At 44.4% G+C, this 25,664-nt stretch overlaps 1 protein-coding gene across 4 annotated transcripts in view; it reads right to left on the reverse strand.

Moving 5' to 3' along the window:
• Positions 1 to 310: 310 nt before the first annotated feature.
• Positions 311 to 25,664, reverse strand: part of ILDR1 (immunoglobulin like domain containing receptor 1) — a 37,971-nt gene continuing 12,617 nt past the window's right edge. The window contains exons 2-8 of one of the 4 annotated variants that reach the window (XM_027533351.1): positions 24,980 to 25,150; positions 23,523 to 23,672; positions 17,258 to 17,377; positions 16,839 to 16,985; positions 9,961 to 10,092; positions 8,948 to 9,742; positions 311 to 4,463 (exon numbers count right to left, since the gene is read on the reverse strand). In XM_027533351.1, the coding sequence (XP_027389152.1) occupies positions 4,444 to 4,463; positions 8,948 to 9,742; positions 9,961 to 10,092; positions 16,839 to 16,985; positions 17,258 to 17,377; positions 23,523 to 23,672; positions 24,980 to 25,150 (1,535 nt within the window). In that variant the 3' untranslated portion in view covers positions 311 to 4,443. Of the gene's footprint in view, positions 4,464 to 8,906; positions 9,743 to 9,960; positions 10,093 to 16,838; positions 16,986 to 17,257; positions 17,378 to 23,522; positions 23,673 to 24,979; positions 25,151 to 25,664 lie in introns of all 4 variants that reach the window. The other 3 variants (XM_027533264.1, XM_027533523.1, XM_027533435.1) reach the window with 3 other exon arrangements.

A 25,664-nucleotide genomic window follows, 5' to 3' on the forward strand; every position in this document is an offset into this window, starting at 1 on the left:
TATTACACCTTTCCTCATTTTAAATGTAAGCATTTGGTGCTATAAATTTCCCTCTCAATACTGCTTTAGCTGCCTCCTACATACTTTGTGTTCTAATTTTTATTTAGTTCTATATACTTTTTAATTTTCATTGAGGCTTATTGTTTACCCATAATTATTTAGAAGTGTGTTGCTTCGTTTCCAAGTATTTTGAGAGTTTCCTGTTGTCTTTGTTAACAGATTTCCAGTTTGATTCCACTGTAGTCAGGACATATAAGCTTTATGATTTCAATTTTTTAATTTGTCAAGGTCTGTTTTATGGTATATTTTATGGTTTTTTTTTTTTCTTTTCTACTTGGTGAATGTTCGACAGAAATTGAGAAAACTATATTCTACTGTTGTTGGATGGTCTGTTTTGTTAATTAGATCTTGATGATTGTGTTGCTCAGATGTTTTTGCCTAATACTTCTACCAGTTACTGAATGGGAGCAGTGTTAAGGTTCCCAACAATAATTGTAGAGTCTTCTCTTTCTCCTTTCAGCTTTAACAGTTTTGCCTCATGTATCTGAAGCTCTATGCTTTAGTTTATACACATTAGTATATTGTGTCTTCCTGACAGAGTGATCCCTTAACTATTATATAATATTTCTTTTGTCTCTGATAATTTTCTTTGCTATGAAGTCTACTTTAGGAGATTTTAATACTGTCACTCCTTCTAATTTTTATTATCAATGTGTACATGGTGTATCTCTTCCATCCTACTTTAGGCTACCTGTGGTTGAATACAAAGTGAATTTCTTATATGGAACATATAGTTGGATTTAGTTTTTTAAAAACATATTTTAATCTGCTGTTAATCTGTCTTTTGATAGGCATATTTAGACAGTTTACAACAAAGGCAAATATTGATATGTTATTAGCACTTTAGGATGCTATTTTATTGTTTCCTACTTGTTTCTTTTGGACGTCGTTGTTTATTTTCTTTCTTACCTTTCTGCAGGTTACTTGAACATGTTTTCGGATTTCATCTGGATTTATTTATAGCACTTCTAAGTTCATCTCTGTAGTTTTCATATGGTTGCTCTGGATACTACTTCTAATTCTGTACTTTGTATCACACTGTTTACTACTTAAAATGAAGTATAGAAACATCACTTCCAGTTAGGCTTCTTTACCTTCCTCACCTTTACCTATTATTGTTAACTCACTGTATAACTCCCATTTCTTTTGTGAGATTTTTTTCCCCTCTTTGGGGTTTTATAAATCATATTTTATGATGGAAACAAATTATAATACTAATACTCAAAAGAATGTCTATTGTATGGACTCATATTTCTATCCTATTTTTTCTTTTGCTTTCTGATGCTTAAGTTTCCTTTTGTCCTTTTCTTTCTATTTGAAGAACTTCTATCCAGTCTTTCCAGGATTTATCTGCTAGTCACAAAATCTTCTAGTCGTCATTCATCTGTGAATGTTTTTATTTTCCTTTCATTTCTAAAAACTGGTTTTGCCAGATACAAAATTATGAGTCAATAGTTGTTTTCATTCAGGACTTAAAAAATAAAATTTGACATTTCCTTTTTCATGATCTCACATGAGAAATCCATTCATATGGTATTTCCCTACAGGGATTTCATTGTTTTTCTCTGGCTGCTTTCAAGAATTTTTGTCTTTAGTTTTCAAAAGTTTAATTATGATGTGTATTGACATGGATTCTTGGGATTTATCCTGTTTAGAGTTTCTTGAATCTCTATGTTGATGTTTTTCATCAAATTTGGCAAGTTTTCAGTCATTGTTTCTTCAAATATTTATTCATTCTTCCCTCTTTCCCCTCTACTTTATTGGACTCCAGTGATATGAATGTTGGATATTTTGTTATTAGTCCACAGGTCCCTGAGGCTCTGGTCACTTTTCCCATTCTCTTTTCTATTATTCATATTGGGTGAATTCTGTTGTTCTGTACTCATGTTCACTGATTCATCATCTCCACTCTACTGGGAGCCCATCTAGTAAGTCTTTAATTTCTATTTTTCAGTTCTATAATTTTTTTTTTTGCATAACTTCTATTTATTTTCTGTTATTTTTTGTACTTGTATTTAGTGAATTTGTAGTTGATTATTGCAGCATTTCTATAATGCCTGCCTTTAAATTCTTATCAGACTAATTACAACATCTGATTCATCTTGGTGTTGACATTCATTCAAGTTGTGATTTTTCTTGTTTCTTGATTTATATCCTGGACATTTTGTCCATTATGTTATGAAAATCTGAGTTCTATTTAAATATTTTACAGGAAGTTACTCTATTTAGGTTTAACATATGAGTCTTAGCCTACTTTTGTGGGCTGATTACAGTAATTGTTTAATTTTCAGAGACTTTGTGACTGCCTGAGGGTTGAAATTTCCTCCGGCTGGATTGCCAAGATACCTCTGGGTGAGGGAGGTAGGTGGGGAAAGTCTTCAGTTAGTAACCCTCCCCCCACCTCCAGCTACCCAGTTCTCTGGGCAGGGAGGAGAATAAAGTGATTTCTTGGACCCAGCTGCTAGCTATAAGGCTACTAGCTGTGACAGGTTCTTTTTCCTGGTTCCACCAGAGAGCCCTCGTATCTCTGGGCAGAGGAGGAAAGTCTCCAGCCCTTGGGGTCAATTGAGCTTTCTCCAGTTGGGCCACCTGCTTACTGGGTCCTCCCATCCACATCAGCATTTCCCCATAGAAAAGAGGAATCTCTGATTCTGCAGGGAAGGAGAATGCTTCCCCTGGTCATTTATTTTTGACAGGACTCCCAGTAGGTCCCCCTTCTCTGAAGTTGTAAGAGGGGCTTCCACTAGATCCAGGGGAAAGAACAAGCTACGAAACTACCTTCTGTTGCCAGATGGGAAGTCAGAAAAGACCAGGTCTGGGTGGCTGCCTTCTGCTGGTTGGGGGACACAAGATGCCCTGCCTCTGTGTTGTCATCTGGTCCTGGGTTCCCAAACCAGCTCACTTTCTTCTTAGCACTCTTCAGATTTCTTCTTTGTTTGTCTCTTGTAACATTTCTAGGATTTATAAAGTTGTGTTTAGTGAGGAGGAACAGAGGAAAAGAGGTCTATATCAGCTTGTCCAGACCAGAAGTCTCTCAGTTACTGAATTATCTATTAAAATTTTAATTTTTTTCTATTTTTCCAATTTAGACTCAGTTACATTATGGATATTAAAATAATCTCAAAGAAACATTTGCCCAGTGCAGGCATTTAACCAGTTTTCTCCAATATGTAATTAATGAGAAAAATGGATGGAGAAAAAATACATGTCAGTACAAAAGGATCAAAAATGAGCTTAAGGCCATACACATAAAGATACTGTTGAGGAATACACATACATTCACACACACTTCATCTTAGGACATCTCCTTATGGTCTGCTGGAGGAGAGTCTCTACCTGAAGCACAAATGGACTCATGAAGACACCAGAGGGGGCTAAGGAAAATGAGAGAGATGTAGGGCCTGTTACAGAGAGGCACAGAGCCTTCCTCCTGGGGCACCGAGTGGCAAAACCTGTCTGGATGCCTTTACTTGAGAAATCCCCACCCCACAAGGCTAAATGGTGCCAAGAGAAAGGTGGCTCCATAGCTATCGGGTTGGTCTGGCTCTTCTCTGAGCCTTAGTCGGGGAGGCTTAATTTCAAGTGCATCAAAATCTAGGACAGAATCCTCAAGCCAGTACCTTTCACTTCTTATTTATTTATGTACTATGCTATTCCCCAAAAGCATTTAAAGTGATTTTAATGGATACATACTATATAAAAAAATATACAGATATAGGCAAAAAAAAGAAAAAAAGCAAGAAGAAAACAAAGGAAAGGAATAAAACTGGTGCAAAAGTGCTTCTCTGTGACTTTGTACACTCGCAATAAATAGCCTGTGAGAGGGCACATTGTGGAACATTCCCTGTGCCATCTCTGCGTGAACCCTCAAAGGCACTCAGGACCAGTCTTGGGGGCAGTAAAGTGGACTCATAACATGAAGGGATCCTCTAGATATGCTATTGAGGGAGACAAGGTTCCATGGAAATTTCCCTATAGTGCTCCATAGATTTCTTGCTCTGAGACATGTTTGATTTCCTCTTAAAGACTCCCGAGTTCTCACCTTGAGAATGGCCACAGTTCTGAGCAGTGTGACCCAGTTGAAGACTCAGGTTACTAAGTTCCTGAGGGATTGCATCCCAATTAGGATTCATTACAAGTCTGACTACCTGAATATGCAGAGTGTGTACCAAGGTTAAAACAACAGTCATTGACTCCTCAAACTTTGTTTATAAAATTATACCATCTGATTCTCAGAATCTAAGCCAAAGATGTTAGATACAAACTTGCGGTGTCCATCTCAAGCCACGTGGAAATCTAGATGCTGCTGGTGACACACAGGAGCTGAGAAGTCGCCACAGAAGCAGTGTTGTGCCCGGTGACTAAATGACCACACTCCTTCCACTATGGGAGCTCTCTCTCTCCTGGGGAATATAAGAACACAAAAATCCAGTCAGCTGTGCTCTATTGTCTATGTACTCAATACACAAGGGCTTGGTTCAGGTGCAAATCCTCAGTGAGTGGTGGCTGCTGGGACAGCAGCTCTGAATCTAAAACATTACTTCTTGACTCTTCGTGAAGCCAGTTTCTCCCCCTGGCTTTGGTTTCTTGCTCTTCCTACCTTTCTGAGCCTCCCTCAACCATCTTTAACTTCTGAAAACTTCTCATTCACTCTGCCTCTTACTGATTTTTGACATCTTTAAATCTCTTGAAAAAAAGATACTCTGTTCATTCATCAGCACCTCTATCATTTGTTCATGAAGACATGGCCCAGTTCTCTTTTCTCTGTTTATATTCTCCTGAGCCGTTTGTTCTCAACCTTGTCTAAAAAGTTCAGTTTCATACCATGGAATTTCTCTGAAGTTATTTTTTCAGATCACTAATTACCTCTTGCTGACCAAACTCAGTGACTTTTCTTCAGAAGTTATTCCACTTGATCTTTTGGTTTTTTCATCTTGTGCTACAAGGGCTTCAGAGAGTATGGTTTTCATTTCTCATATTTCTCTATGTACTGGAGATTATTTTTATTCTAGTTTTGAATATCTACAGCTGTCATCAATGAATGTGACCTTTCTTGTTGGAATGGCAAGGTATCTGTCTCAAAACATACTGTTCAAAATGTACATGTATGTACTACATTCATGTTGCGTCAAAAATTTTGTATATTTCCATTTTATCAAGAAAGTTTTAGGGGACATGGTTTCTAATCAAAATGATGTGGGATGGGAGAGAGTAGCCAAACTGGCAGAGTAGAAAGGCCCAGAGCTCACCTCCTGTCATCAGCACACCAAAATTACAACTATTTCCAGAAAAACCATCGATAAGAAAAAAAACTGGAACCAAACACATAAAGAACTACAGTGAGACAGGTAGGAGGGGCAGACCTGCAATATAATCAAATCCCATACCCCACTGGGTGAGTGACCCACAAACTGGAGAATGGTTACATTGCAGAAGTTCTTCCACAGGAGTGAGTGTTCTGAGCCGCATGTCAGGCTCCCCAGCCTGGGGATCAGGCATCAGCAAAATCAGCCACTAGAGCATCTGAATATTTAATATTCTTAATAAGTATTTTGCAAAAAGTTATGGTAAAGCTGTACCTGCTGAAAGCCTGAGGGCTTTCCCGGTGGTCCAGTGGTTGAGAAGCCACCTGCCAATGCAGGGGATGTGGGTTCAATCCCTGGTCTGGGAAGATCCCACATGCCACAGGGCAAGTAAGCCACTATTACTGAGCCTGTGTTCTAGAGCCCACATGCTTCAACTACTGAGCCCATGTACTCTAGAGCCAGTGCTCCACAACAAACAAAGCCATGAGAAGCCCATGCACCACAGAAGAGAGTAGCACCTGCTCACTGCAACTAGAGAAAGCCTGGCACAAGAACCGAGAGCCAGCATGGCCATAAATAGATCTTTTTAAAAAAATCTTAAGAAAATAGTGATACATTTTATCAACCTGAGTAGAGAAACTTCAAGTTATATATAATTAAAGATCACCATCTAGTGGCCCAAATATATTATAACTTCTAAAATTAGCTGCAAGCTCCAAAGACTTTAAAGGTTAGAAGGTGTTTTGAAAGCCTCCAGCCCCATTAAGGAGAGAAGCAAAGAATGACATTTTGGCTCCATTAAAGGCATTCAAGGGGCTTTCCCTGGTAGCTTAGAAGTAAAGAACCCACCTGCTAATGTAGGGGACACAGATTCAGTCCCTGGTTGAGGAAGATCCCCTGGAGAAGGAAATGGCAACCCATTCCAGTATTCTTGCCTGGGAAATCCCATGGATAAAAGAGCCTGGTGGGCTATAGTCCATGGGGTCACAAAAGAGTCGGATACAACTTACTAAATAATAACAACTACAAAGGCATTCAAAATTCAAGTTATAAACAAAACACGGTGCCCTCCAAACCAATCACCCTTCTAAATCAAGCTTTGGGGCTAGTGCACTGGGACGACCCAGAGGGATGGTATGCGGAGGGAGGAGGGTGGAGGGTTCAGGATGGGGAACACATGTATACCTGTGGCGGATTCATTTTGATATTTGGCAAAACTAATACAATTTTGTAAAGTTTAAAAATAAAATTTAAAAAATAAATAATCAATCAAGCTTTGGTCCTGGGCCTCTGGTCATTCAGAATATGAGTGGACAGTTGAATGTGATAAATTGAAGTGAGAACTCTTTTGGAGATAAGCTCAGAGAAATCCAAAATAATGAAGGCCTTTAGAATTATCTTGAGTGACTTTTCCTCTCACAAGCAACTTTACAATTGAAAATTTGGTTTGCTTGTGATAGAATTATTTTGTGTACACCCTGATGAAAGGCGTACTATAAAGGAAGGTGTACTATAAAGGAAGCTATAATACTTTCAGAAAATAAGGAAGAAATAAATGTCACAAGAAAACATTGCCCCACAGATTTTCTTCTAATTAGGCAGCATGAATTGAAAAGAGCACAGGCTTGAGAGTTAAAGGGCTTTGTTCAAATTTTGGTTTCACTCCCTCTTGGCTGTGTGACCTTGAGCATGTTACTTAATCTTACTAAGCCTCACAGGGCAGTTGCAAGGATTAAGTGAAATAGACTTAGAAATGGCTTATTCCAATATCCAGAACATAACTGATACCCCACTTTCCCCCTCTTTCACTTACAAGAAACTATATAATTTAGAAGAAAATAAAGGAAAATTTAAATTTCTTCTTTAACTTAGAAGAAAATAGGATTTGGGTTTGAAGCTGGCTTTTAATTTTTTCTCTGTTACAGTGAAGATAAGAGACCATCTAGTAATCACATGACCAAAGTAACAGTGATTGACTTTGATTGATTTTGTATTTTCTTTCAGGATGTAATTTTCTTACTGGTAACATGGAAGAGTTGTATCTACTGTAAACGAACAGGGTGTTGAAAGGATTAAATGAAACACTGTGTAAATGTCCATAGTCATTGGCTTCCCTGGTGGCTCAGACGGTAAAGCGTCTGTCTACAATGCGGGAGTCCTGGGTTCCATCCCTGGGTCGGGAAGATCCTCTGGAGAAGGAAATGGCAATCTACTCCAGTACTATTGCCTGGAAAATCCCATGGACAGAGGAGCCTGGTAGGCTACAGTCCATGGGGTCACAAAGAGTCGGACATGACTGAGCGACTTCACTTTCCTTTCACTTTCAGTGCCACTTAGTTTCATTATTACTCTCTGCCTCTCTCTTGGGACATCTGTGAGAATATAATTGCCATCGATTATTTCAGAAATGCCTGTGGGCCTTCACTATCTTCCTCACAAATCACTCTTTCACCAAGGTTCTTCCCTAGAAAGACCAGCACTGAGGCACTCACAAGGTCTCTGTCTTTGCACACACTACGCAGATGATTGATTTTAAAACAAGGCACAGCAGAACCTGCATTTCCAAATGAGAGTTGTATCAGTCAATGTGCATGAGAGATTAAAATTCTTGTTCCTCTAATATCCCTCTACTCTGAGAACCTCCCTCACAACCTGCTCCGCATTCCTTTATCTCAGCAGAAACAAAACAGAAAAAGGATTTTTGAATGAATAAAGAAACAGATTTTTGTGGGTAGCTTGTAAGTTGGTTCTGAAGGCAATTCATGAATATTTTTGAGCAACAACCAGCATAATTTGCAAAGAGACAACATAGAAGGAATACTATCATTGAGGTATATTAATTATAAAATGACTTTTTAAAGTCACATCTTACAGTGGAAAAGGGTCTATGCTCAGAGGCATTAAAAAGCCTACTTCCTTTTGTGTCCCTTTCAGGCTCTGACATTGGCACCTTGCCTGTTCACAGAATCCTAAAGTTTTGACCCATATTTGGGATATCAAGTTGTTTTGTTTTGTTTTGGGTCTGTTTCTAAATCATTGTAATGATACTTTCCAGAGGAGTCTCAAAGGGCTGCATCCTCAAATACAGCAGGCCCTTGCACACTGTCAGTCCCACTGTTCTAATTTGGGGAATGGAGGCTGTTGCTAAGTAAAGCAAGGCAGCTATGACAAGAAGTAAAGATTAAGCCTAAAGGCCTGTCCTGGAGTCCTAGCTCCACTACTCACAAGGTACTTCATTATTTTGAGCCTGGTTTCCTCACCTGTGAAATGGGGGGACCCTGCCCGACTGGCCTCGGAGAACTGTGATGAGGGGTGGAGCCAGGCTGGGGGCGAGGAGCCCCTCCTGAAGCATCAAGCTTGCCCTGAGCACTCACAGTTCCTTCCAACTCTATAAGAGGTGTCTCACGGAGCCCAGAGGGCAAGCGGTGCAAAACAGGGACCAGGGGCCCTCCATGGAGGCATATGAGGTGGCCTGTGTCAGCCTGGATGAAGAGTCCTTACTGCCCATTCCCGACCCTCAGCAGGAAGCCCCAGGCTCACCAAGCGCCTCTTCACACTCCCTTTTTTCTTGCCGTTCTTGCCTGAGCTGACATCCAGCGAGCGGTAGCTGGGTGGCTTCTCCTCAGGCCAGTTTGGGGAGCACGAGCGACGATGGCGGCGGGTCTCCCAACTCTGGGGCTGCCTCTCCTTCTCCTCCTCGGAGCTCCAGGAACTGAGACCAGAGGGCAGGGGAGGGGAGTAGCTGCGGGGCCTGCGCCTCTGGTGCCCCTGAGCGCTTTCCTTGAGGCTGGGCCTGCGGGGATCTCTCTCTGGGTAGCGGCTCCGGAGAGGGGGGCGGTGGGGCCGCCAGTGGGCCTCACTGGATGAGGGGCCGTCACCGTCGCTGAGGCTGTCCCTGTCCGACCAGCGCCTGGGTGACCAGCGATGCCTGAAGCCGCGGTGCCTCCCACGCCGCAATCGGTCCAGCTCCCTTTGCTCCAACTCCCAGCACTGAGCCTCAGGATCCCGGAGCTCCTGGTGGAAATCAGAGCAGCGGTGCTGCCTTCTCCCCTCCCTCAGATCCCAGGGTCTGGAGGGAGATGGCGGTGTGGGGAGCCACTGCTGGCGGGAGGAGCTGCTGGTCCTCCGGGAAGCCGGCAGGTCTCTGACCAGGGGAGGCAGGTGGATGACTCTGCGTTCCACAACCTCAGAGCCCAGGGAGGACAGGATGCTGCAGGGGTGGCCAGATATGGCCTGGAGGTCAGGTGGCAGAGGCTGGGATGGGTTGAGGTTCCGCAGCTCCTTCTCCAAATACTCTAGGACACCATTGGGGATGGGAGGGTGAGCGGTTGCCTGGGTCACTGGCACCTCGGGGAGGCTGGATCGCAGGGACAAATCTGAATGAAAATAAGAATAAGAACATGCAGAACTGCTCGTCCAAAACACACTCCTCAGAATCAGGGCCCCCAAGTGCCACCTTATTTAGCGTGAATCTACGCCTTCCCATCTTCCATCACAAAGTTGCCCACTATTTGGTCATGAAGGCCCCGATGCAGCCCACGCTCCTACCCTTGCCCTTTACCCTCTCCCACCCCAAATCTCTGGCAGGGTTTACCTCGCTGCAGCAGTGGGTTCATTGGATAAGATGAAAACTGGGAGCTCCTGTCCGCCCCCCAGTACAGGGGTTTTTCCATCATCTGAGAGCCTAGGGCCTGAGCCTGCTTCATGTAGCGGTGGCGGGCCAGGGCTGCAGGGGAAAAGGGAGAAACGCAGACCCTGAGCCAGTGCAAGGCCCACACGCCCCACTTCACTTCTCTCCACCCGGCAGCCTTGCCAAGAGGCCACTTTCTCTCCTTGAAGTTTACTGTGTCCTCTCTTACACGGGTGGAAGAGTTAAGGGAAGTAGTGAATCCACTGTTCCTCTGTCAAAACGCTGGGAATAAATTCCCTGGCAAGACTGCAGTTCCTGCACCCTAGGAAATATCCTCCTGAAACTTGACTTCCTAGTCTTGAAATCATTTCATCGTCCTGCCAATTTCCAAGGTCACCTAAAATGTATAGGTAGAAATGTAGATCTTAGCAGGCAGTGAAATCTCAGGCTATAGGCCAAATATAGAAGGCACAGATGCAAAGGGCTTACAGGAGGCGGTGAGTCAGGGGCTTCTTGGGAGGATCACCTGCTCAGAGTGGAAGAAAAGGACACAGATGCTGAGGTCAATGCGCAGAATTACTGGTAAAGGGAAAGGGACTGATGAATGTTTCCAGCTGGTAAGGCCAGCCCTGGGTGGGAGAAAACCACGGGGAATAAGGCAGAGAATGCAAAAACCTGAAGTAGATCCTTTCTACACTTCTCCTCACTTTATTAAATGTTGGGGTTTTCCCTAAGTAAGGGGAATCTCTAATGGGTGGGTTAGAGGCAGAGAAGAGAGAAGGGAAATACCATTTCCTTTCAGGGCAAAGAAAATAGTATAAAAAAAAAAAGCAGCCCAAGAGTCCATAGAAATGTTTCTCCAGTCCCCTCTGCAGCTGATCTGAAGCACACAACCCACAGCACATACAAATTAAAAACAAATGCATTTAGTTGTTTTGCTCACGTGATTCTATCTTGTGACCGAGTGCACATGTCTCCCAAGGTCCCTGTGTATACATGCATGTAAACAGTCCCATGTCTATCCACTTGTGTGCTTAAGTGCAGGAAGTGCCCTCTTTAGGCCCCCAGCATGGTACTCTCACCTCTTCCTGGGTTCCCCAACCCTCTGAATGCCCCTAAAGCCACAGAGCTCTGCCAGAGCTTCCTCTTACCATAGTAGGAGGAGGAAAAAGACAGGCATTCTGGACCCAGCATAGGGTGGGGGATTTGCTGAGGCCAGCAGCTAAGGGTCATCTGGAAGGCTATCCAATGGCTCCAGTATAAAACCAACTTCCAACACAACAAGAAGTGGTTATAGCCAAGCCCGCAGACCTGTGTGGAGCTCCAGCCCTAATGGTGAGTCACAGCCCAGCCTGGATGAAGCCAGATGCAGGCTTAGAGCAGCTCACCCACCTGCCACACCTTCATGCCTAAGGACAGCACACCAGACCCTCTGAAGACAAGTTCACCTACTCAGCACTTTCCTCTCTCTCTTGCTAACACGTGCCTCCCCCAATTCCATATAACATGCCACCTTCAGCACATACAATGCCCTCCTTAATACGGGCCAGTCACTTTACATGAGTTAACTAATCCTCAGAGAAATCTCTTAAATGTGAGCGTCAGATGAGAAAGTTAGAGAGGTTACCTTCCCAGCCCAATGTCCCACAGCTGGTGACCGACCAGTAGAGGCAGTGTGTGACCCTGTGTCTGTCTGTCAAGCCTCTACACTTTCTGCCAAACTGCAGAGTCCCCAGACTCCTTTATGTGATAAAGCAAAAAAAAACCAAAAAACAAACAAAAAACCCTTTCCCAGCAGTACCTTCTCACATTATTTTTCTCTCCTCAGCACCACACCTTTCAAAACTCACTCCAGACTAATCTCTGCTTCCAGGGCCTCAGGACATCTGATCCCATTGGGAACAACGTTCGCTGCCCCCTACCCCTCTTAACTGAATCTTGATCTCCTCCCAATGGTACTGTTGCATCTTTGGGCCATTTCCTTTTTCAGCTCCTCCAATTCAATAGGAAGGAAAAGGAGAGTTGGGCTTCTCTTCTTGCTCTCCAAATGACTTCTTAATTAATGGGACCCTTTGCAGAGATGACTTCCTAGAGACTTTTCTGGATCTTCCATCAGGCTTCCTGTCAGATTTTCACATATTCCCAAGATTAACTCACCTGCTTCCTTCTTAACTGCCACCATCTCTTTCTAGGGTCCTTTCCTTCCCTAATGCACTGGAGTGAAAAAATATAGTCTCTGAGCTTCTACCTTGCGTGCCTGTCCCTAAAAAAATAGCTCGATGGGGAAGTCTAGACTATCAGGCTTTCTGTTGCTCACCTAATGGGGAATCAGGCAACAAAATAAGAAACATGGAGAAATTAACAAAGCCTTGCTGCTGCTAAGTCACTTCAGTCGTGTCCGACTCTGTGTGACCCCATAGATGGCAGCCCACCAGGCTCCCCCGTCCCTGGGATTCTTCAGGCAAGAACACTGGAGTGGGTTGCCATTTCCTTCTTCAATGCATGAAAGTGAAAAGTGAAAGTGAAGTCGCTCAAGTCGTGTCTGACCCTCAGCGACCCGACCCCATGGACTGCAGCCTACCAGGCTCCTCCGTCCATGGGATTTTCCAGGCAGGAGTACTGGAGTGGGGTGCCAAACAAAGCCTTAAATGACTCCTAATAAGTTATCTCTGAACCTCAGTGGTGTAAAATCTGTCTTGATCACCTTTAATGAGATAGTTAAATATACAGACTCCTGGATCCCACTCCCAGACTGGCCTTCAGTCAAATACAAGGTGAGAAAATCCATGTTTTCAACAAGCTTTAAGGCAGGAGTTGGAGTTGACTATTGTGGATTCTCAACTCTCAACAACATTCTGAGAATTATGGTCCTCAGGGATAGGTTTCCATAAACACAGGCTTTAAGAGTCACTGGGACTTCCACTGGAATCCCAGCATGTATTAGCTGTGTAATTTCAGTTGAGTCTCCACAGTATGTTAGCTCAACCTCCTCATTTTTGAGCTGGGGATAATAAGTAGTGAAGTGAAAGTGTTAGCCACTCAGTCATGTCTGACTGATTTGTGACCCCATGGACTGTAGCCCGATAGGCACTCTGTCTATGGAAATCTCCAGGCAAGAATACTGTAGTGGGTTGCCATTTCCTCCTCCAGGGGATCTTCCTGACCCAGTGATCGAACCCAGGTCTCTTGCATTGCAGGCAGATTCTTTACTATCTGAGCCAACAGGGAAGCCCCAGGGATAATAATATCTATTTCATAAAGTTGTTGCAGTTAAATGAGGTAATACATATGAAATGCCTAATACTGGCAAATATTCAATGGGTCATGGCTCATGTTGTTACAATAAATGGTTAATATAAGTCACTACTTTCACCTTAGATCCCATAGAAGACAAAAAGTACACATTTGGAGACTAAAGCATCAAAAGCATATTCATTTTCATTTCTGAGGAAAACCCGGGGCATGTGCTTTAAGATCACCCTTTGTGACAGAAATAATGCTCAACACCTCCCTTCCACCAGAGACCCGCAGCCAGAAACCTCTGTGTGAATCACCCATGGTGCCTGAATCACCCTGAGGACCTCCAACTCTTTCCACTCCTTACCACCCCCTCTCCACTCTTACAGAGAGTTCTTCGCCCTCCATGAGCCATAGGTCATACCGTCCTTTTTCTTTTTTTTTATATATACTGGCAGTATACACAGTATACTGATTTGACTGGCAGTCCTTTCAAGGACATCCTCAGAAACACCCTAGAATCTCACACCCCTTGAACCCTTGCTATTTCAGCTTTCAGGAACTACCAGTCCATGCTTCCTGGGCACATGATGATTCCATTGTCAGACAACCAACCTCAAATAGCCATTTTTCCAATATGCGTAGATCTCCTTGACTGATTCAGCAACCCTGCTTCCCTCCTCCAGAGCAGCAGTTTAAACATTCCCCACTTCTGATGTCTTCCCCGCAGTATGAACTTTCAGCTGATAACATGTCTTTGTTAAGGAAGAGGAACCAGTCCTGGACATGGAATCAAGAGACCTAGGACTAGTCCAAGGCTTACCACTAACAAGCTGTGTATAATTGTGGAAATCTCTGTCTAGGCCCCACTTCCCTCAGCTGAAGTGGGGTTACTAAACTTTGGTGTCATTTTTGTTTTACTTCTCCCTGGTCCTCTCACTGGAAAGCTGGGGCAGGTTGTGGGGGTGGGCTGTGGTCACAGAAGCTCAAGAATCACTGACATCGTTCTTGAAGCTGCCTTGTGTGTCTAGAATTTTGATCTGCTGAAATCGAGACAGGCTGGTGTCAACTCACTTCCCCAGCTTCTTCCCTTACACTTTAATCATATTCCTTGTGTTAACAACTTCCTCTCTCTCTCCAGAGGGCAGGCTTCCTTTTCCTTCCCTCTCTTACAGTGAAAGGTAGTCCTGATGTCACTCCCACTGACTCCATCCCTCCTCAGTTGCTGCCTCACTTCACAATGCTTCCTTTCTCTTTCTTTCTACTGGCCTTGGTTCTCCATCTACAAGTATGCTTCAGTTCAGTTCAGTTGCTCAGTTGTATCCAACTCTTTGTGACCCTACGAGTCGCAGCACGCCAGGCCTCCCTGTCCATCACCAATTCCCAGAGTTTACTCAAACTCATGTCCATTGAGTCGGTGATGCCATCCAGCCATCTCATCCTCTGTTGTCCCCTTCTCCTCCTGCCCCCAATCCCTCCTAGCATCAGGGTCTTTTCCAATGAGTCAACTCTTCGCATCAGGTGGCCAAAGTATTGGAGTTTCAGCTTTAGCATCAGTCCTTCCAATGAACACCCAGGCTGATCTCCTTTAGGATGGACAGGTTGGATCTCCTAGCAGTCTAAGGGACTCTCAAGAGTCTTCTCCAACACTACAGTTCAAAAGCATCAATTCTTCAGCACTCAGCTTTCTTCACAGTCCCTCACATCTATACATGACCACTGGAAAAACCATAGCCTTGCTTAGGGTTACCTTATTTAAAAAAAAAAAAAAAAATCAACGATCACATCCACCCTCTTCCCCATCCAAGAGCTTAACTTGACAAGTCCTGCCCTCTCTGTGTAATCTCCTCTTGTCACCAAATTTCTCAGGACAGACTCCCCAGGTGACTCACTTTGAAAGTGACCTCATCTGCTCAAGTTCAAGGATCTTTCTTTGTGGCCCACATTTCCTTATCTCACCAGTTCTTCTAAATGAAATCTAACCACTTGGGAGAAACCACTTTCTCCCAGAACCTGTTAATCAGCTTACGGACAGTAGACACATTTATCGCTGGTGCTGACTGTGTCCCTAGCCCCTGCCTGTTTTGAGTGCCCCACAGACTTAGGGATTCCGAGAAAGTATCCTGGGAGAGTTTCTCTCATCTCAGTCTTTATATTACAGCACCGGGAGCAGTGACTCCTACATGACCTCCTTCCCAGAGGAGGGATAGAAAGGCAAGGAGCTCCATGGCCCAATACCGAGTTCTCTGCTATTTCTTGTCTCTTGAAGGAGCTTATTGGCATCTCAGCCAATCCCATAGTGATCTACACAGACAGGCTGTGGCAGCCTCTGTTGTGGGAAATTCACATACTGTAAGTCAGACGAGAACGAATGCAACACCGCATTGTTTCTGCTACTTACCTTGTGTGACTCCTCTGACCTTCAGTCTCCTTATTGTTAAATAACAATGATACCTGCCTTCTAGGGTTGTGAGGATTCAAAAGGGAAATATATGCAAAGGCCCCACACACCAGACATCCAATAAAAGTTAGTTCTCTTTTCCTATAAGACAGCAACCTCAGAACACAGGCCTGAAACCAGACTCGGACCATTGAGCTTCCTGACATTATAGATTAGGTTTTGTTTCTATCTTAAAAGCCAATTTCTGGGTTTCTTTTAATATCCTTCAAATGGACCAAAATGATAACAGTGGTTATATCTGGGTGCTCAGATCAGTTTTTTCATTTTCCTGAATTTCTCAGATTTCCTACAAGGTAATACTTTACTTATACCACCAGGAAAAGGAAATGCTACTTTAAAAACACAAAAAAATCCTTCCTTTAAAGCTGCTGATTCTGCTCCATCCGTTCAGTAAGAAAAGATCTTTGTGGAATAAACTTTCTTCTTTTGTCTTCACCAAATGTTTTAGGGCATGTCACAATTCTGTTTTATTAATAAAAGGCCAAATTCAAGCCCAAAGAAAGATCACTGTTAGAACAAGATCTTCTGCCTTCTCTTTCCTTTGTCTAAAACAGAGACTCTCAAAGTGTGGCCCCTAGACCAGCAGTGTGAACTTCTGAGAAATAAAAATCCTCAGGCCCACGCAAGACCGATTAAATCAGAAACTCCAAAGATAGAGCCGGCAACCAAGTTTTAACAAGCCCTCCAGGAGATTCTTAAGTTTGAGGACACCCGCTCCAACACCTCTCTCTCTTCTGATCTGTTCTTTTCAAGTCATCTCTAGGAAGTGGCCTTCTCTCTCATTGTTCCATGCAAACCACTCCCTCCAGCCACCTCATGTCCAAGCAAGGTCAGAGTTGGGGGAAAATACTGAAGCAGAGGCCTATCAGGGCTGCTGAGGAAAGGACTCCAGTGGACAGACCCATCTGAAGGGGGCCTTAGGCAGTCTAGAAGGTGAACAGGCATAAGTCTTCCCGCCTGGCTCTATGGCTTCCCTAAGCATCATTTTCTGAACTGAGCCCAAAGACCTCTGAGCCTGTGATGAGAAGGGCATAGAGAAGAACCTGGGAGAATGCAAGGTTTTGACGTGGTCATGTGAAATTGATATGTCTGGGGCACTAGGCTTCCGTCCCGCCCCATCCCACTGCTCATCTGTCCCCCTCACCTTCCTGGGGGCAGCAGCAGCGGTTGGGACAGCAAGGGCAGCGGAGGTAGCAGCAGCAGTACTGGGGGCAACACTGGCACCAGCACACTCCAATCAGCAGGAGCAGGAGGAGGGCTCCCAGGACGATGAAGATCACGGTCAGCCAGTCTGCAGGGGGGAAGCCAAGCAAGGGTCGAACTAAATCTTCAGGGGCATGCTTTAGCTTGTAACATGCTAAAGGTCTGATCTACACAGCTCTTGACCTATAAGTTAAGGATGAGCAATATACACGCAGAATTAAAAATTCAGCTTTGGTAAAGTACTTCAGAGGCTGGCTACCGACCACAATAACCTAGGTTTGCTTGTTTCTGTTTTTTTTTCCCTTTATGTAAAAGTGTCCCAGTGGGGGTGGCCAAATAGAAATCTCCAAGAGCACTTACGCAGGACGATGAGCTTCACTTCCTTATCTGGGTCTCCTGACGTGTCCCCTGGGGCCTCAATGGTGCAGTAATACACTCCATGGTCCCACCACATCACTTCATTAATCACCAGATCTGCTCCTGCAGTGAAGGAGGGGAAGGTGCCAGCAATTAAAGGAGAGGGCACTTCAGGTCCCCAGCATTATACTTCCACATCCTAAAAGGGCCTCTCATAGTTAGAGAAAGGCCTCTATTCCTTCCTTTGAGATTCTCTTCTTCCTCTGAACAGTATAAAGGTGGTAAAACTGACCACTTAGTGAGCTCTACCAGGTACCCTGAAAGGAGTTAGGATACATCACCCCACTTCCTTCCTTCCACAACTCTCTAAATGGGTGAGGTAGAGGTTACCAGTTACCTCCCAATGTCTATCCTCCCTTTCTCTCATGGTCGTAGAATTTTTGCTCATGTATCAATACATAGCTATCCAGAATAAAGTCACTAATTGTCATCCTCTCTTACAGATGGACATGGACATGTGACTTGGTTCTGGTGGACAGAATATAAACAGAAGTGTCACATGACGGCTCTCAGGAACCTTCTTGAAAACAGTTTGGGAACATCTTTGCTCTTTTCTTCTTCATTTCTTCCTCCACTCTGTTATCTGGAAAGCAAATGTGATGGCTACCATCTTGGACCGTAAGGAAAGAGATGACATTCTTAGTGAGCAGGAAGGAGCTTGGGTTCCTGAGGAATTAATGGAACAGAGCCACCACACTAGTTCTGGTCTGTCTAGCCCCAAATTTACACCTGTATGTGTGCGTGCTCAGTTGCTCAGTCATGTCTGACTCTCTGTGACCCCACAGACTGTGTAGCCCATCAGGCTCCTCTGTCCATGGAATTTTCTAGGCAAGAATATTGGGTTTCCATTTCCTCTTCCAGGGGATCTTCCTAACCCAGAGACCAAACCAGAGTCTCTGCCTGCATTGGGAGGCAGGTTCTTTACCACTGAGCCACCAAGGAAGAAATTAACTTTTTATTGTTTAAGTCACTAATAGTTGGGGCTTTTGCTTACTCGAAATCAAATTTAATCCTGATACAAGGGGTAGGATTATTAGCTGCATATCAGATGAGGAAACTAAGACTAGAGGGAACTGGAACATAGAGAGGTAACAAAGAGAGGTAGGTTCAAACTTAAGTCTTGCCTCAAAGCTGGTGCCCTCAACCACCAAGCTCTAATGTCTTCTCCAAACTGGGTAGGAAAATCCACAGCTTGGGTTCCTCACCAGCTGTGAACATACACTTCTGAATCTTGATGGGACAGTTGAGATGAACTTGAGGAACAAGTAAGGATGAAATGCCAATATTTTCAGAATAAGTGTTACTCAAGAAAAGAATGAGTTTTGTGAGCACCAAGTCTCTACCCCATTAAGATAGATGAAGGTTATGTTCACATTTAATAAAGGCAAATGTTCTCTAAAGACCTTCTGTGGGTCCAGCACTATGTCAGACTCTGTGGAAGCTCAAACAAGACCTGTGCTGTGTCTGTCCTGAAAGGGCTTAAGGTCTAGTCAGAGACATCAGGGTAGCCCCCATGTCCAAGCTACTTTAGCCACACAAAGTACCAGAGGACACCTTCAAATCCTTAAAGACCTTAGTTATAGATTTGATCCTGCTTACTTGGCAGTCATAGTTGCAATTCTTTTTTATCTGTTGGTTAAGAAATATTTATTGAGGAAATGAAACAAACATGCAAGGTCATGCACCACTGGAGCTAACTTTGACTTCTCTTTCCTTCTCTTTCTACGTCAATCCCTACAGTTTTTTTCCTACTCATGATTTTCCAACCTGCTGCCTTTCCCAGAAACAAGCTTACCCCAGACTTGGAAAAATGGTGAAAGTGCTTTGGAGGAAACACCCCCTCCAAGGTTAATGTGTATTATAAATCTCCCCCAATTTTACTAGAGACAAAGATTATTTCATGGATATCAGAATAATGATTCTGATGCATTCATTAGAACTGATTTGACAGGGTATTCTCAAATGATGCAAACACAGGCATAAAAATTTCAGAAAACAAGGGCTCCAAGAAGTCACAACAATCCCGGAGATAGAAATTAAAACCCAGGGGAAATACCACTTTCCCATGGGGATAAGGAGGCAGAATTTGACCCAAAGGTGGTTGGGAGTAGGGGTAGTGGACAGTGTTATTCATTTAGAAAGAAAAAGAAAATGACAGAAAATCAGAGACTATCACCTGTGGGGACTTTCGTCCTTCAAAATCTGTAAAGGAAAATTTAAACTTTGGGGTCAGATCAGAGTTAAGTTTCTGGGCTCTGGATAGAGTAGTCACCCTGAACCTCTGAGGATGCACCTAAAAACTGGAAAAGGACAGATGTTCCATAAGGCTGAATGCTCAAGGGCTGACTTGGGAAGGTCAGAGGTTGAATATAAACAGATCAGACTTACATACTGCAGCCAAAGTATTATACACAAAGTTGGAAGCAGTTTTTAAACTAGGTTGATCTATCTCTAAAACAGTCATCGAATATTCACTGATTTCTTCAGATTGTTGCTATGGGTACCCTGAGTAGCCTGCTAGGTGTATTCTCCCACTTTTTCCCCCCACTTTTAACCAGTCAATATTTATTTAACACCATGCTGCTGCTTGGAATATGGAATGAAGCCGGGCAAAGACTAATAGAGTTTTGCCAAGAAAATGCACTGGTCATAGCAAACACCCTCTTCCAACAACACAAGACAAGACTCTACACATGGACATCACCAGATGGTCAACACCGAAATCAGATTGATTATATTCTTTGCAGCCAAAGATGGAGAAGCTCTATACAGTCAGCAAAAACAAGACCAGGAGCTGACTGTGGCTCAGACCATGAACTCCTTATTGCCAAATTCAGACTGAAATTGAAGAAAGTAGGGAAAATCACTAGACCATTCAGGTATGATCTAAATCAAATCCCTTATGATTATACAGTGGAAGTGAGAAATAGATTTAAGGGCCTAGATCTGATAGATAGAGTGCCTGATGAACTATGGAATGAGGTTTGTGACATTGTACAGGAGACAGGGATCAAGACCATCCCCATAGAAAAGAAATGCAAAAAAAGCAAAAGCGCTGTCTGGGGAGGCCTTACAAATAGCTGTGAAAAGAAGAGAAGCAAAAAATGAAGGAGAAAAGGAAAGATATAAGCATCTGAATGCAGAGTTCCAAAGAATAGCAAGAAGAGATAAGAAAGCTTTCCTCAGTGATCAATGCAAAGAAATAGAGGAAAACAACAGAATGGGAAAGACTAGAGATCTCTTCAAGAAAATTAGAGATACCAAGGGAACATTTCATGCAAAGATGGGCTCGATAAAGGACACAAATGGTATGGACCTAACAGAAGCAGAAGATATTAAGAAGAGGTGGCAAGAATACACAGAAGAACTGTACAAAAAAGATCTTCACCACCCAGATAATCACGATGGTGTGATCACTCATCTAGAGCCAGACATCCTGGAATGTGAAGTCAAGTGGGCCTTAGAAAGCATCACTACAAATAAAGCTAGTGGAGGTGATGGAATTCCAGTTGAGTTATTTCAAATCATGAAAGATGATGCTGTGAAAGTGCTGCACTCAATATGCCAGCACATTTGGAAAACTCAGCAGTGGCCATAGGACTGGAAAAGGTCAGTTTTCGTTCCAATCCCAAAGAAAGGCAATGCCAAAGAATGCTCAAACTACCGCACAATTGCAGTCATCTCACACGCTAGTAAAGTAATGCTCAAAATTCTCCAAGCCAGGCTTCAGCAATATGTGAACCGTGAACTTCCTGATGTTCAAGCTGGTTTTAGAAAAGGCAGAGGAACCAGAGATCAAATTGCCAACATCCACTGGATCATGGAAAAAGCAAGAGAGTTCCAAAAAACATCTCTTTCTGCTTTATTGACTATGCCAAAGCCTTTGACTGTGTGGATCACAATAAACAGTGGAAAATTCTGAAAGAGATGAGAACACCAGACTACCTGATCTGCCTCTTGAGAAATTTGTATGCAGGTCAGGAAGCAACAGTTAGAACTGGACATGGAACAACAGACTGGTTCCAAATAGGAAAAGGAGTACATCAAGGCTGTATATTGTCACCATGCTTATTTAACTTCTATGCAGAGTACATCATGAGAAACGCTGGACTGGAAGAAACACAAGCTGGAATCAAGATTGCCGGGAGAAATATCAATAACCCCAGATATGCAGATGACACCACCCTTATGGCAGAAAGTGAAGAGGAACTCAAAAGCCTCTTGATGAAGATGAAAGTGGAGAGTGAAAAAGTTGGCTTAAAGCTCAATATTCAGAAAACGAAGATCATGGCATCCGGTCCCATCACTTCATGGGAAATAGATGGGGGAACAGTGGAAACAGTGTCAGACTTTACTTTTTGGGGCTCCAAAATCACCGCAGATGGTGACTGCAGCCATGAAATTAAAAGACGCTTACTCTTCGGAAGGAAAGTTATGACCAACCTAGATAGCATATTCAAAAGCAGAGACATTACTTTGCCAACAAAGGTCCATCTAGCCAAGGCTATGGTTTTTCCTGTGGTCATGTATGGATGTGAGAGTTGGACTGTGAAGAAGGTTGAGCGCCAAAGAATTGATGCTTTTGAACTGTGGTGTTGGAGAAGACTCTTGAGAGTCCCTTGGACTGCAAGGAGATCCAACCAGGCCATTCTGAAGATCAGCCCTGGGATTTCTTTGGAGGAAGTAATGCTAAAGCTGAAACTCCAGTACTTTGGCCACCTCATGCAGAGTTGATTCATTGGGAAAGACTCTGATGCTGGAAGGGATTGGGGGCAGGAGGAGAAGGGGACGACAGAGGATGAGATGGCTGGATGGCATCACTGACTCGATGGTCGTGAGTCTGAGTGAACTCCTGGAGTTGGTGATGGACAGGGAGGCCTGGCGTGCCGTGATTCATGGGGTCACAAAGAGTCAGACACGACTGAGCGACTGAAGTGAACTGAACTGAACTGCTGCTAAGTCGCTTCAGTCATGTCCGACTCTGTGCGACCCCATAGATGGCAGCCCATGAGGCTCCGCCATCCCTGGGATTCTCCAGGCAAGAACACTGGAGTGGGTTGCCATTTCCTTCTGCAATGCATGAAAGTGAAAAGTGAAAGTGAAGTCGCTCAGTCGTGTCAGACTCGTATTGACCCCATGGACTGCAGCCCACGAGGCTCCTCCTTCCTTGGGATTTTCCAGGCAAGAGTACTGGAGTGGGGTGCCATTGCCTTCTCTGATTTAACACTATAGATAAAGCTCATTTAAATAGGCTCTGAATTCTGTGCCAATAATCCACTGGACATGGAATCCATTCCCCCCAGTAATGTGGGGCGCTGACCCTTCATTCACAGGTGTGCTAAATGGTCATAATGAAAGTTCACCGCACACATGTGGTTTTCTAAGTGCTTTATACACATCATCTCACTTAATCCTGACAACTCTCCATGAGACAAGTACTATGGCAAGTCCCACCTTACAGAAATTGAGGCTTAAAAAATGAAAGGGACTTGCCCAAGTTCACAACCCCTGTGAGTACAGAACAGGGACCTACACCTGAGTCTGACACCTGAGTCTACTCCTTGTACTCCCACAAAGAACACATATGCTTCAGATGTAGCTCTCAGATGTCGTATTTGATGTTTACTTCAGTGTGGGGAGACAAAGACCATTATGCCCATCTTTCAGATTTGATAACAGAGGCCAGAGAAAAGAATCGGTCACTAAGCAAGGGGGTGGAAGCATGGGATCACCACCCCGTCTTTTGATTCTACACCCAGTGCTCTTTCCTCTACCAGTGAAGGGCAAGGGTCCATAAGTGGCCATCTACTTAGAAACCCCCACTCCATAGATTTGGGAAACAGGGGTAGCCAGAGGGGAACTCAGGCATCTGGGGTTTGAGCAGGCCTTGAGAGCACTTTCTGGAAGAAATCAAGGGAGCCTGAGCCACATGTTAGCCATGAATCTCAGGAAGGTGAAGGAAAACACCCAGTCCCAGACCTTTAGCCAAAGCTGTAGGCCGTCCTCTTGTCTGAGCCCAACTTCCAGGGTACTGACTTCAGAGGGGGTGGCACATTCTGTGCATTTGGCACTTTCCTCAAAAAATGAAAGTGACCAAGTAGACCATCAAGCAACAGAAGAAAAGGGAAATCCCCACAATGACTCAGCCTGCTAGGCCTGGTATCTACACAGCTCTCCACCCCCAGTCCCCAGCTGCCTCCAAACTCACGATTCTGGATGGTGATCTTGCGCTGCCGGTAATCCACCCCCAGCACAGGTTCACTCTGCCCCCGCCGCTGGGCCACGATGCGAACTTCCCGCTGGCTGTCATTGCAGTCATTGGACGGGTCCTGGCCCAGGGATAAAGCTGCTTGGTATGCTGGAGAAAGAGGACATGGGCAAGTCACACAGCAGTAAGGAATTCCCATCAAGAAAGGTGACCTTAGTGGTCCCTGGAGCAGTGAAGGTTCTCAGTGTTTCCTGAGTCTCTGCATCTCTTAGGCATCTTCTCAAAGATGGGGATCTGAGAGTCTACGTTTCTAATGAGCTCCCAGGTGAAACCATTGCTCACACTTTGAGCAGCAAGACTCCAGACCCCTCTACTGGGCCAAAATTTCCAAATCCTGAACTGAATCACCACCTCCATCCAAATGTCCCCTGCCTCATTTCCAAAGTGACTCCAGAATCTGCTCCCAAATGGTTCCTCTAACCTGCCCTCTCAATATACGTTTTGAGAGCTGTTAAATCTGCTGATGATAAATGTCTTCTACCTGGTCCCTCCTACTTTCCCACTTAATGCATGCATTTTAAGAGTAGCCCCCAGGAAACAATGCCTCAGTTTAGAAAGGGGGTGTTTTGGGAACAAGGTGAGGCTCTGTGGGTGGCTCAGTAAGTTAGGTTTTGGAGCTCATATTGTAAGATACTAGTCGGGGCTAAAAATGGTAAAGCTGATGCCTCCCCCTGCTTTGCCTCATCTTGGGAAGCTCAGGGTGAACAGGGTCTACTTCTATTCTCCAAATTTCTAAAGGTCAATTGTCCCAGGTCGGTGGTGGGAGTCTGGGCTCTTCTGTTTCTTGAGAGAGGCAGAGGTGGGCAGTGAGAGAAGGACTTAGGTTCAAGACAGCAAGAATGACATGAGTGGGGCAGTTGTCACCGAGAGGGAGGACTTGGCTAAGTGTAGGGGAGAGCCACGCAGCATTCAGAGATGCCCACAATGAGCAGGCTACCTGTGGCCAGTGCGCTCCCAGTCACTGAGGCATGACTGTCTACCGGAAGGCTGGCCCTAGACAGGGATGTGGCAGTGGGCTGGAGGCTCACAAATGACCGTTCCTCATTCATCCTGTGGCTAGTGGGTGGGGTGGGGGATACGAGTGCACCAGGCATTAACTAGGATGCAGGACTTGCTCTGCCTTTTTACTTAATGTCTAAGCTGCCTTCATTCCTTTTTGAACAAAGTGAAACAGAAATTTTAAAATAAATTAATGGTATGTGACCCTGAATAAGTTATGTCATCTACTTGGCCTCAGCTTGTCTATCTATAAAATGAGGGAACTGCAATAAGCAATCTTTCTGGCTTCTTCTCACTATAAGGATTTGTGATCCTAAATAATTCCTAACCCTAATGGCAGTACTTCACAGAGGGGCCTTGGGAGAGTGGGGGGCAAGAGTGGGGAGGAGGGCACTCACATGCAGAATAGTAGTCAAAGATGGGGTCCTTGCAGAAGGACTTGAAGCGCCACGTCACCACCACATCCTGGAGCTGGGCAGAGGTGGTGTAGTCACATTTGAGGATGACGGAGGCAAACAGGGTGACATAGCGCTCCGTGTGCTGGACCGTCACCAGCAAGGACATGCAGCCTGCAGCCAAGAGCAGAAGACAATGCTGAAGGACTCTAAGGGGTGACTTCCTTCTATTCATGGGGCAAGAAAAGCAATGTCCATAAGCAAACACACTGCCTGGCTGGTTGGGAGCAGCTCACAGGCAATTGTCTTACTCAGCCTGGGCGGGGTTGTGGTGGATATTACAGACACCCTGGAGGAGATGGAGGGAAAAAAGAGGAAGAATCATGACTCCTAAGTTGGCTACAGTCCATATGGAGTGATGACACATCCAACAATGATAAAGAAACGATATTAAAAGAAGGCCATAAAAGAATGACTTTGCTAGTGTAGATATTTTTTCATGTCACTTCTCTTCTTAAAATGTTTTCCCATTTCCCTAAGGATAAAGTTCAACCTCTGTACCCTGGCCTAGGAGACCAGTCAGGTCTGCTTTCAGCCTTTCTCTGGGGCCTCATCTCCCTTCATGCCCCACTCTGACAGAGGGCTTTGGACACTCTAGACTTGCCTCCGTCCTTCTCGTGCTAGGATC

Source organism: Bos indicus x Bos taurus, chromosome 1 (genome assembly GCF_003369695.1).
Source record: "Bos indicus x Bos taurus breed Angus x Brahman F1 hybrid chromosome 1, Bos_hybrid_MaternalHap_v2.0, whole genome shotgun sequence".
Classification (NCBI taxonomy): domain Eukaryota; kingdom Metazoa; phylum Chordata; class Mammalia; order Artiodactyla; family Bovidae; genus Bos; species Bos indicus x Bos taurus.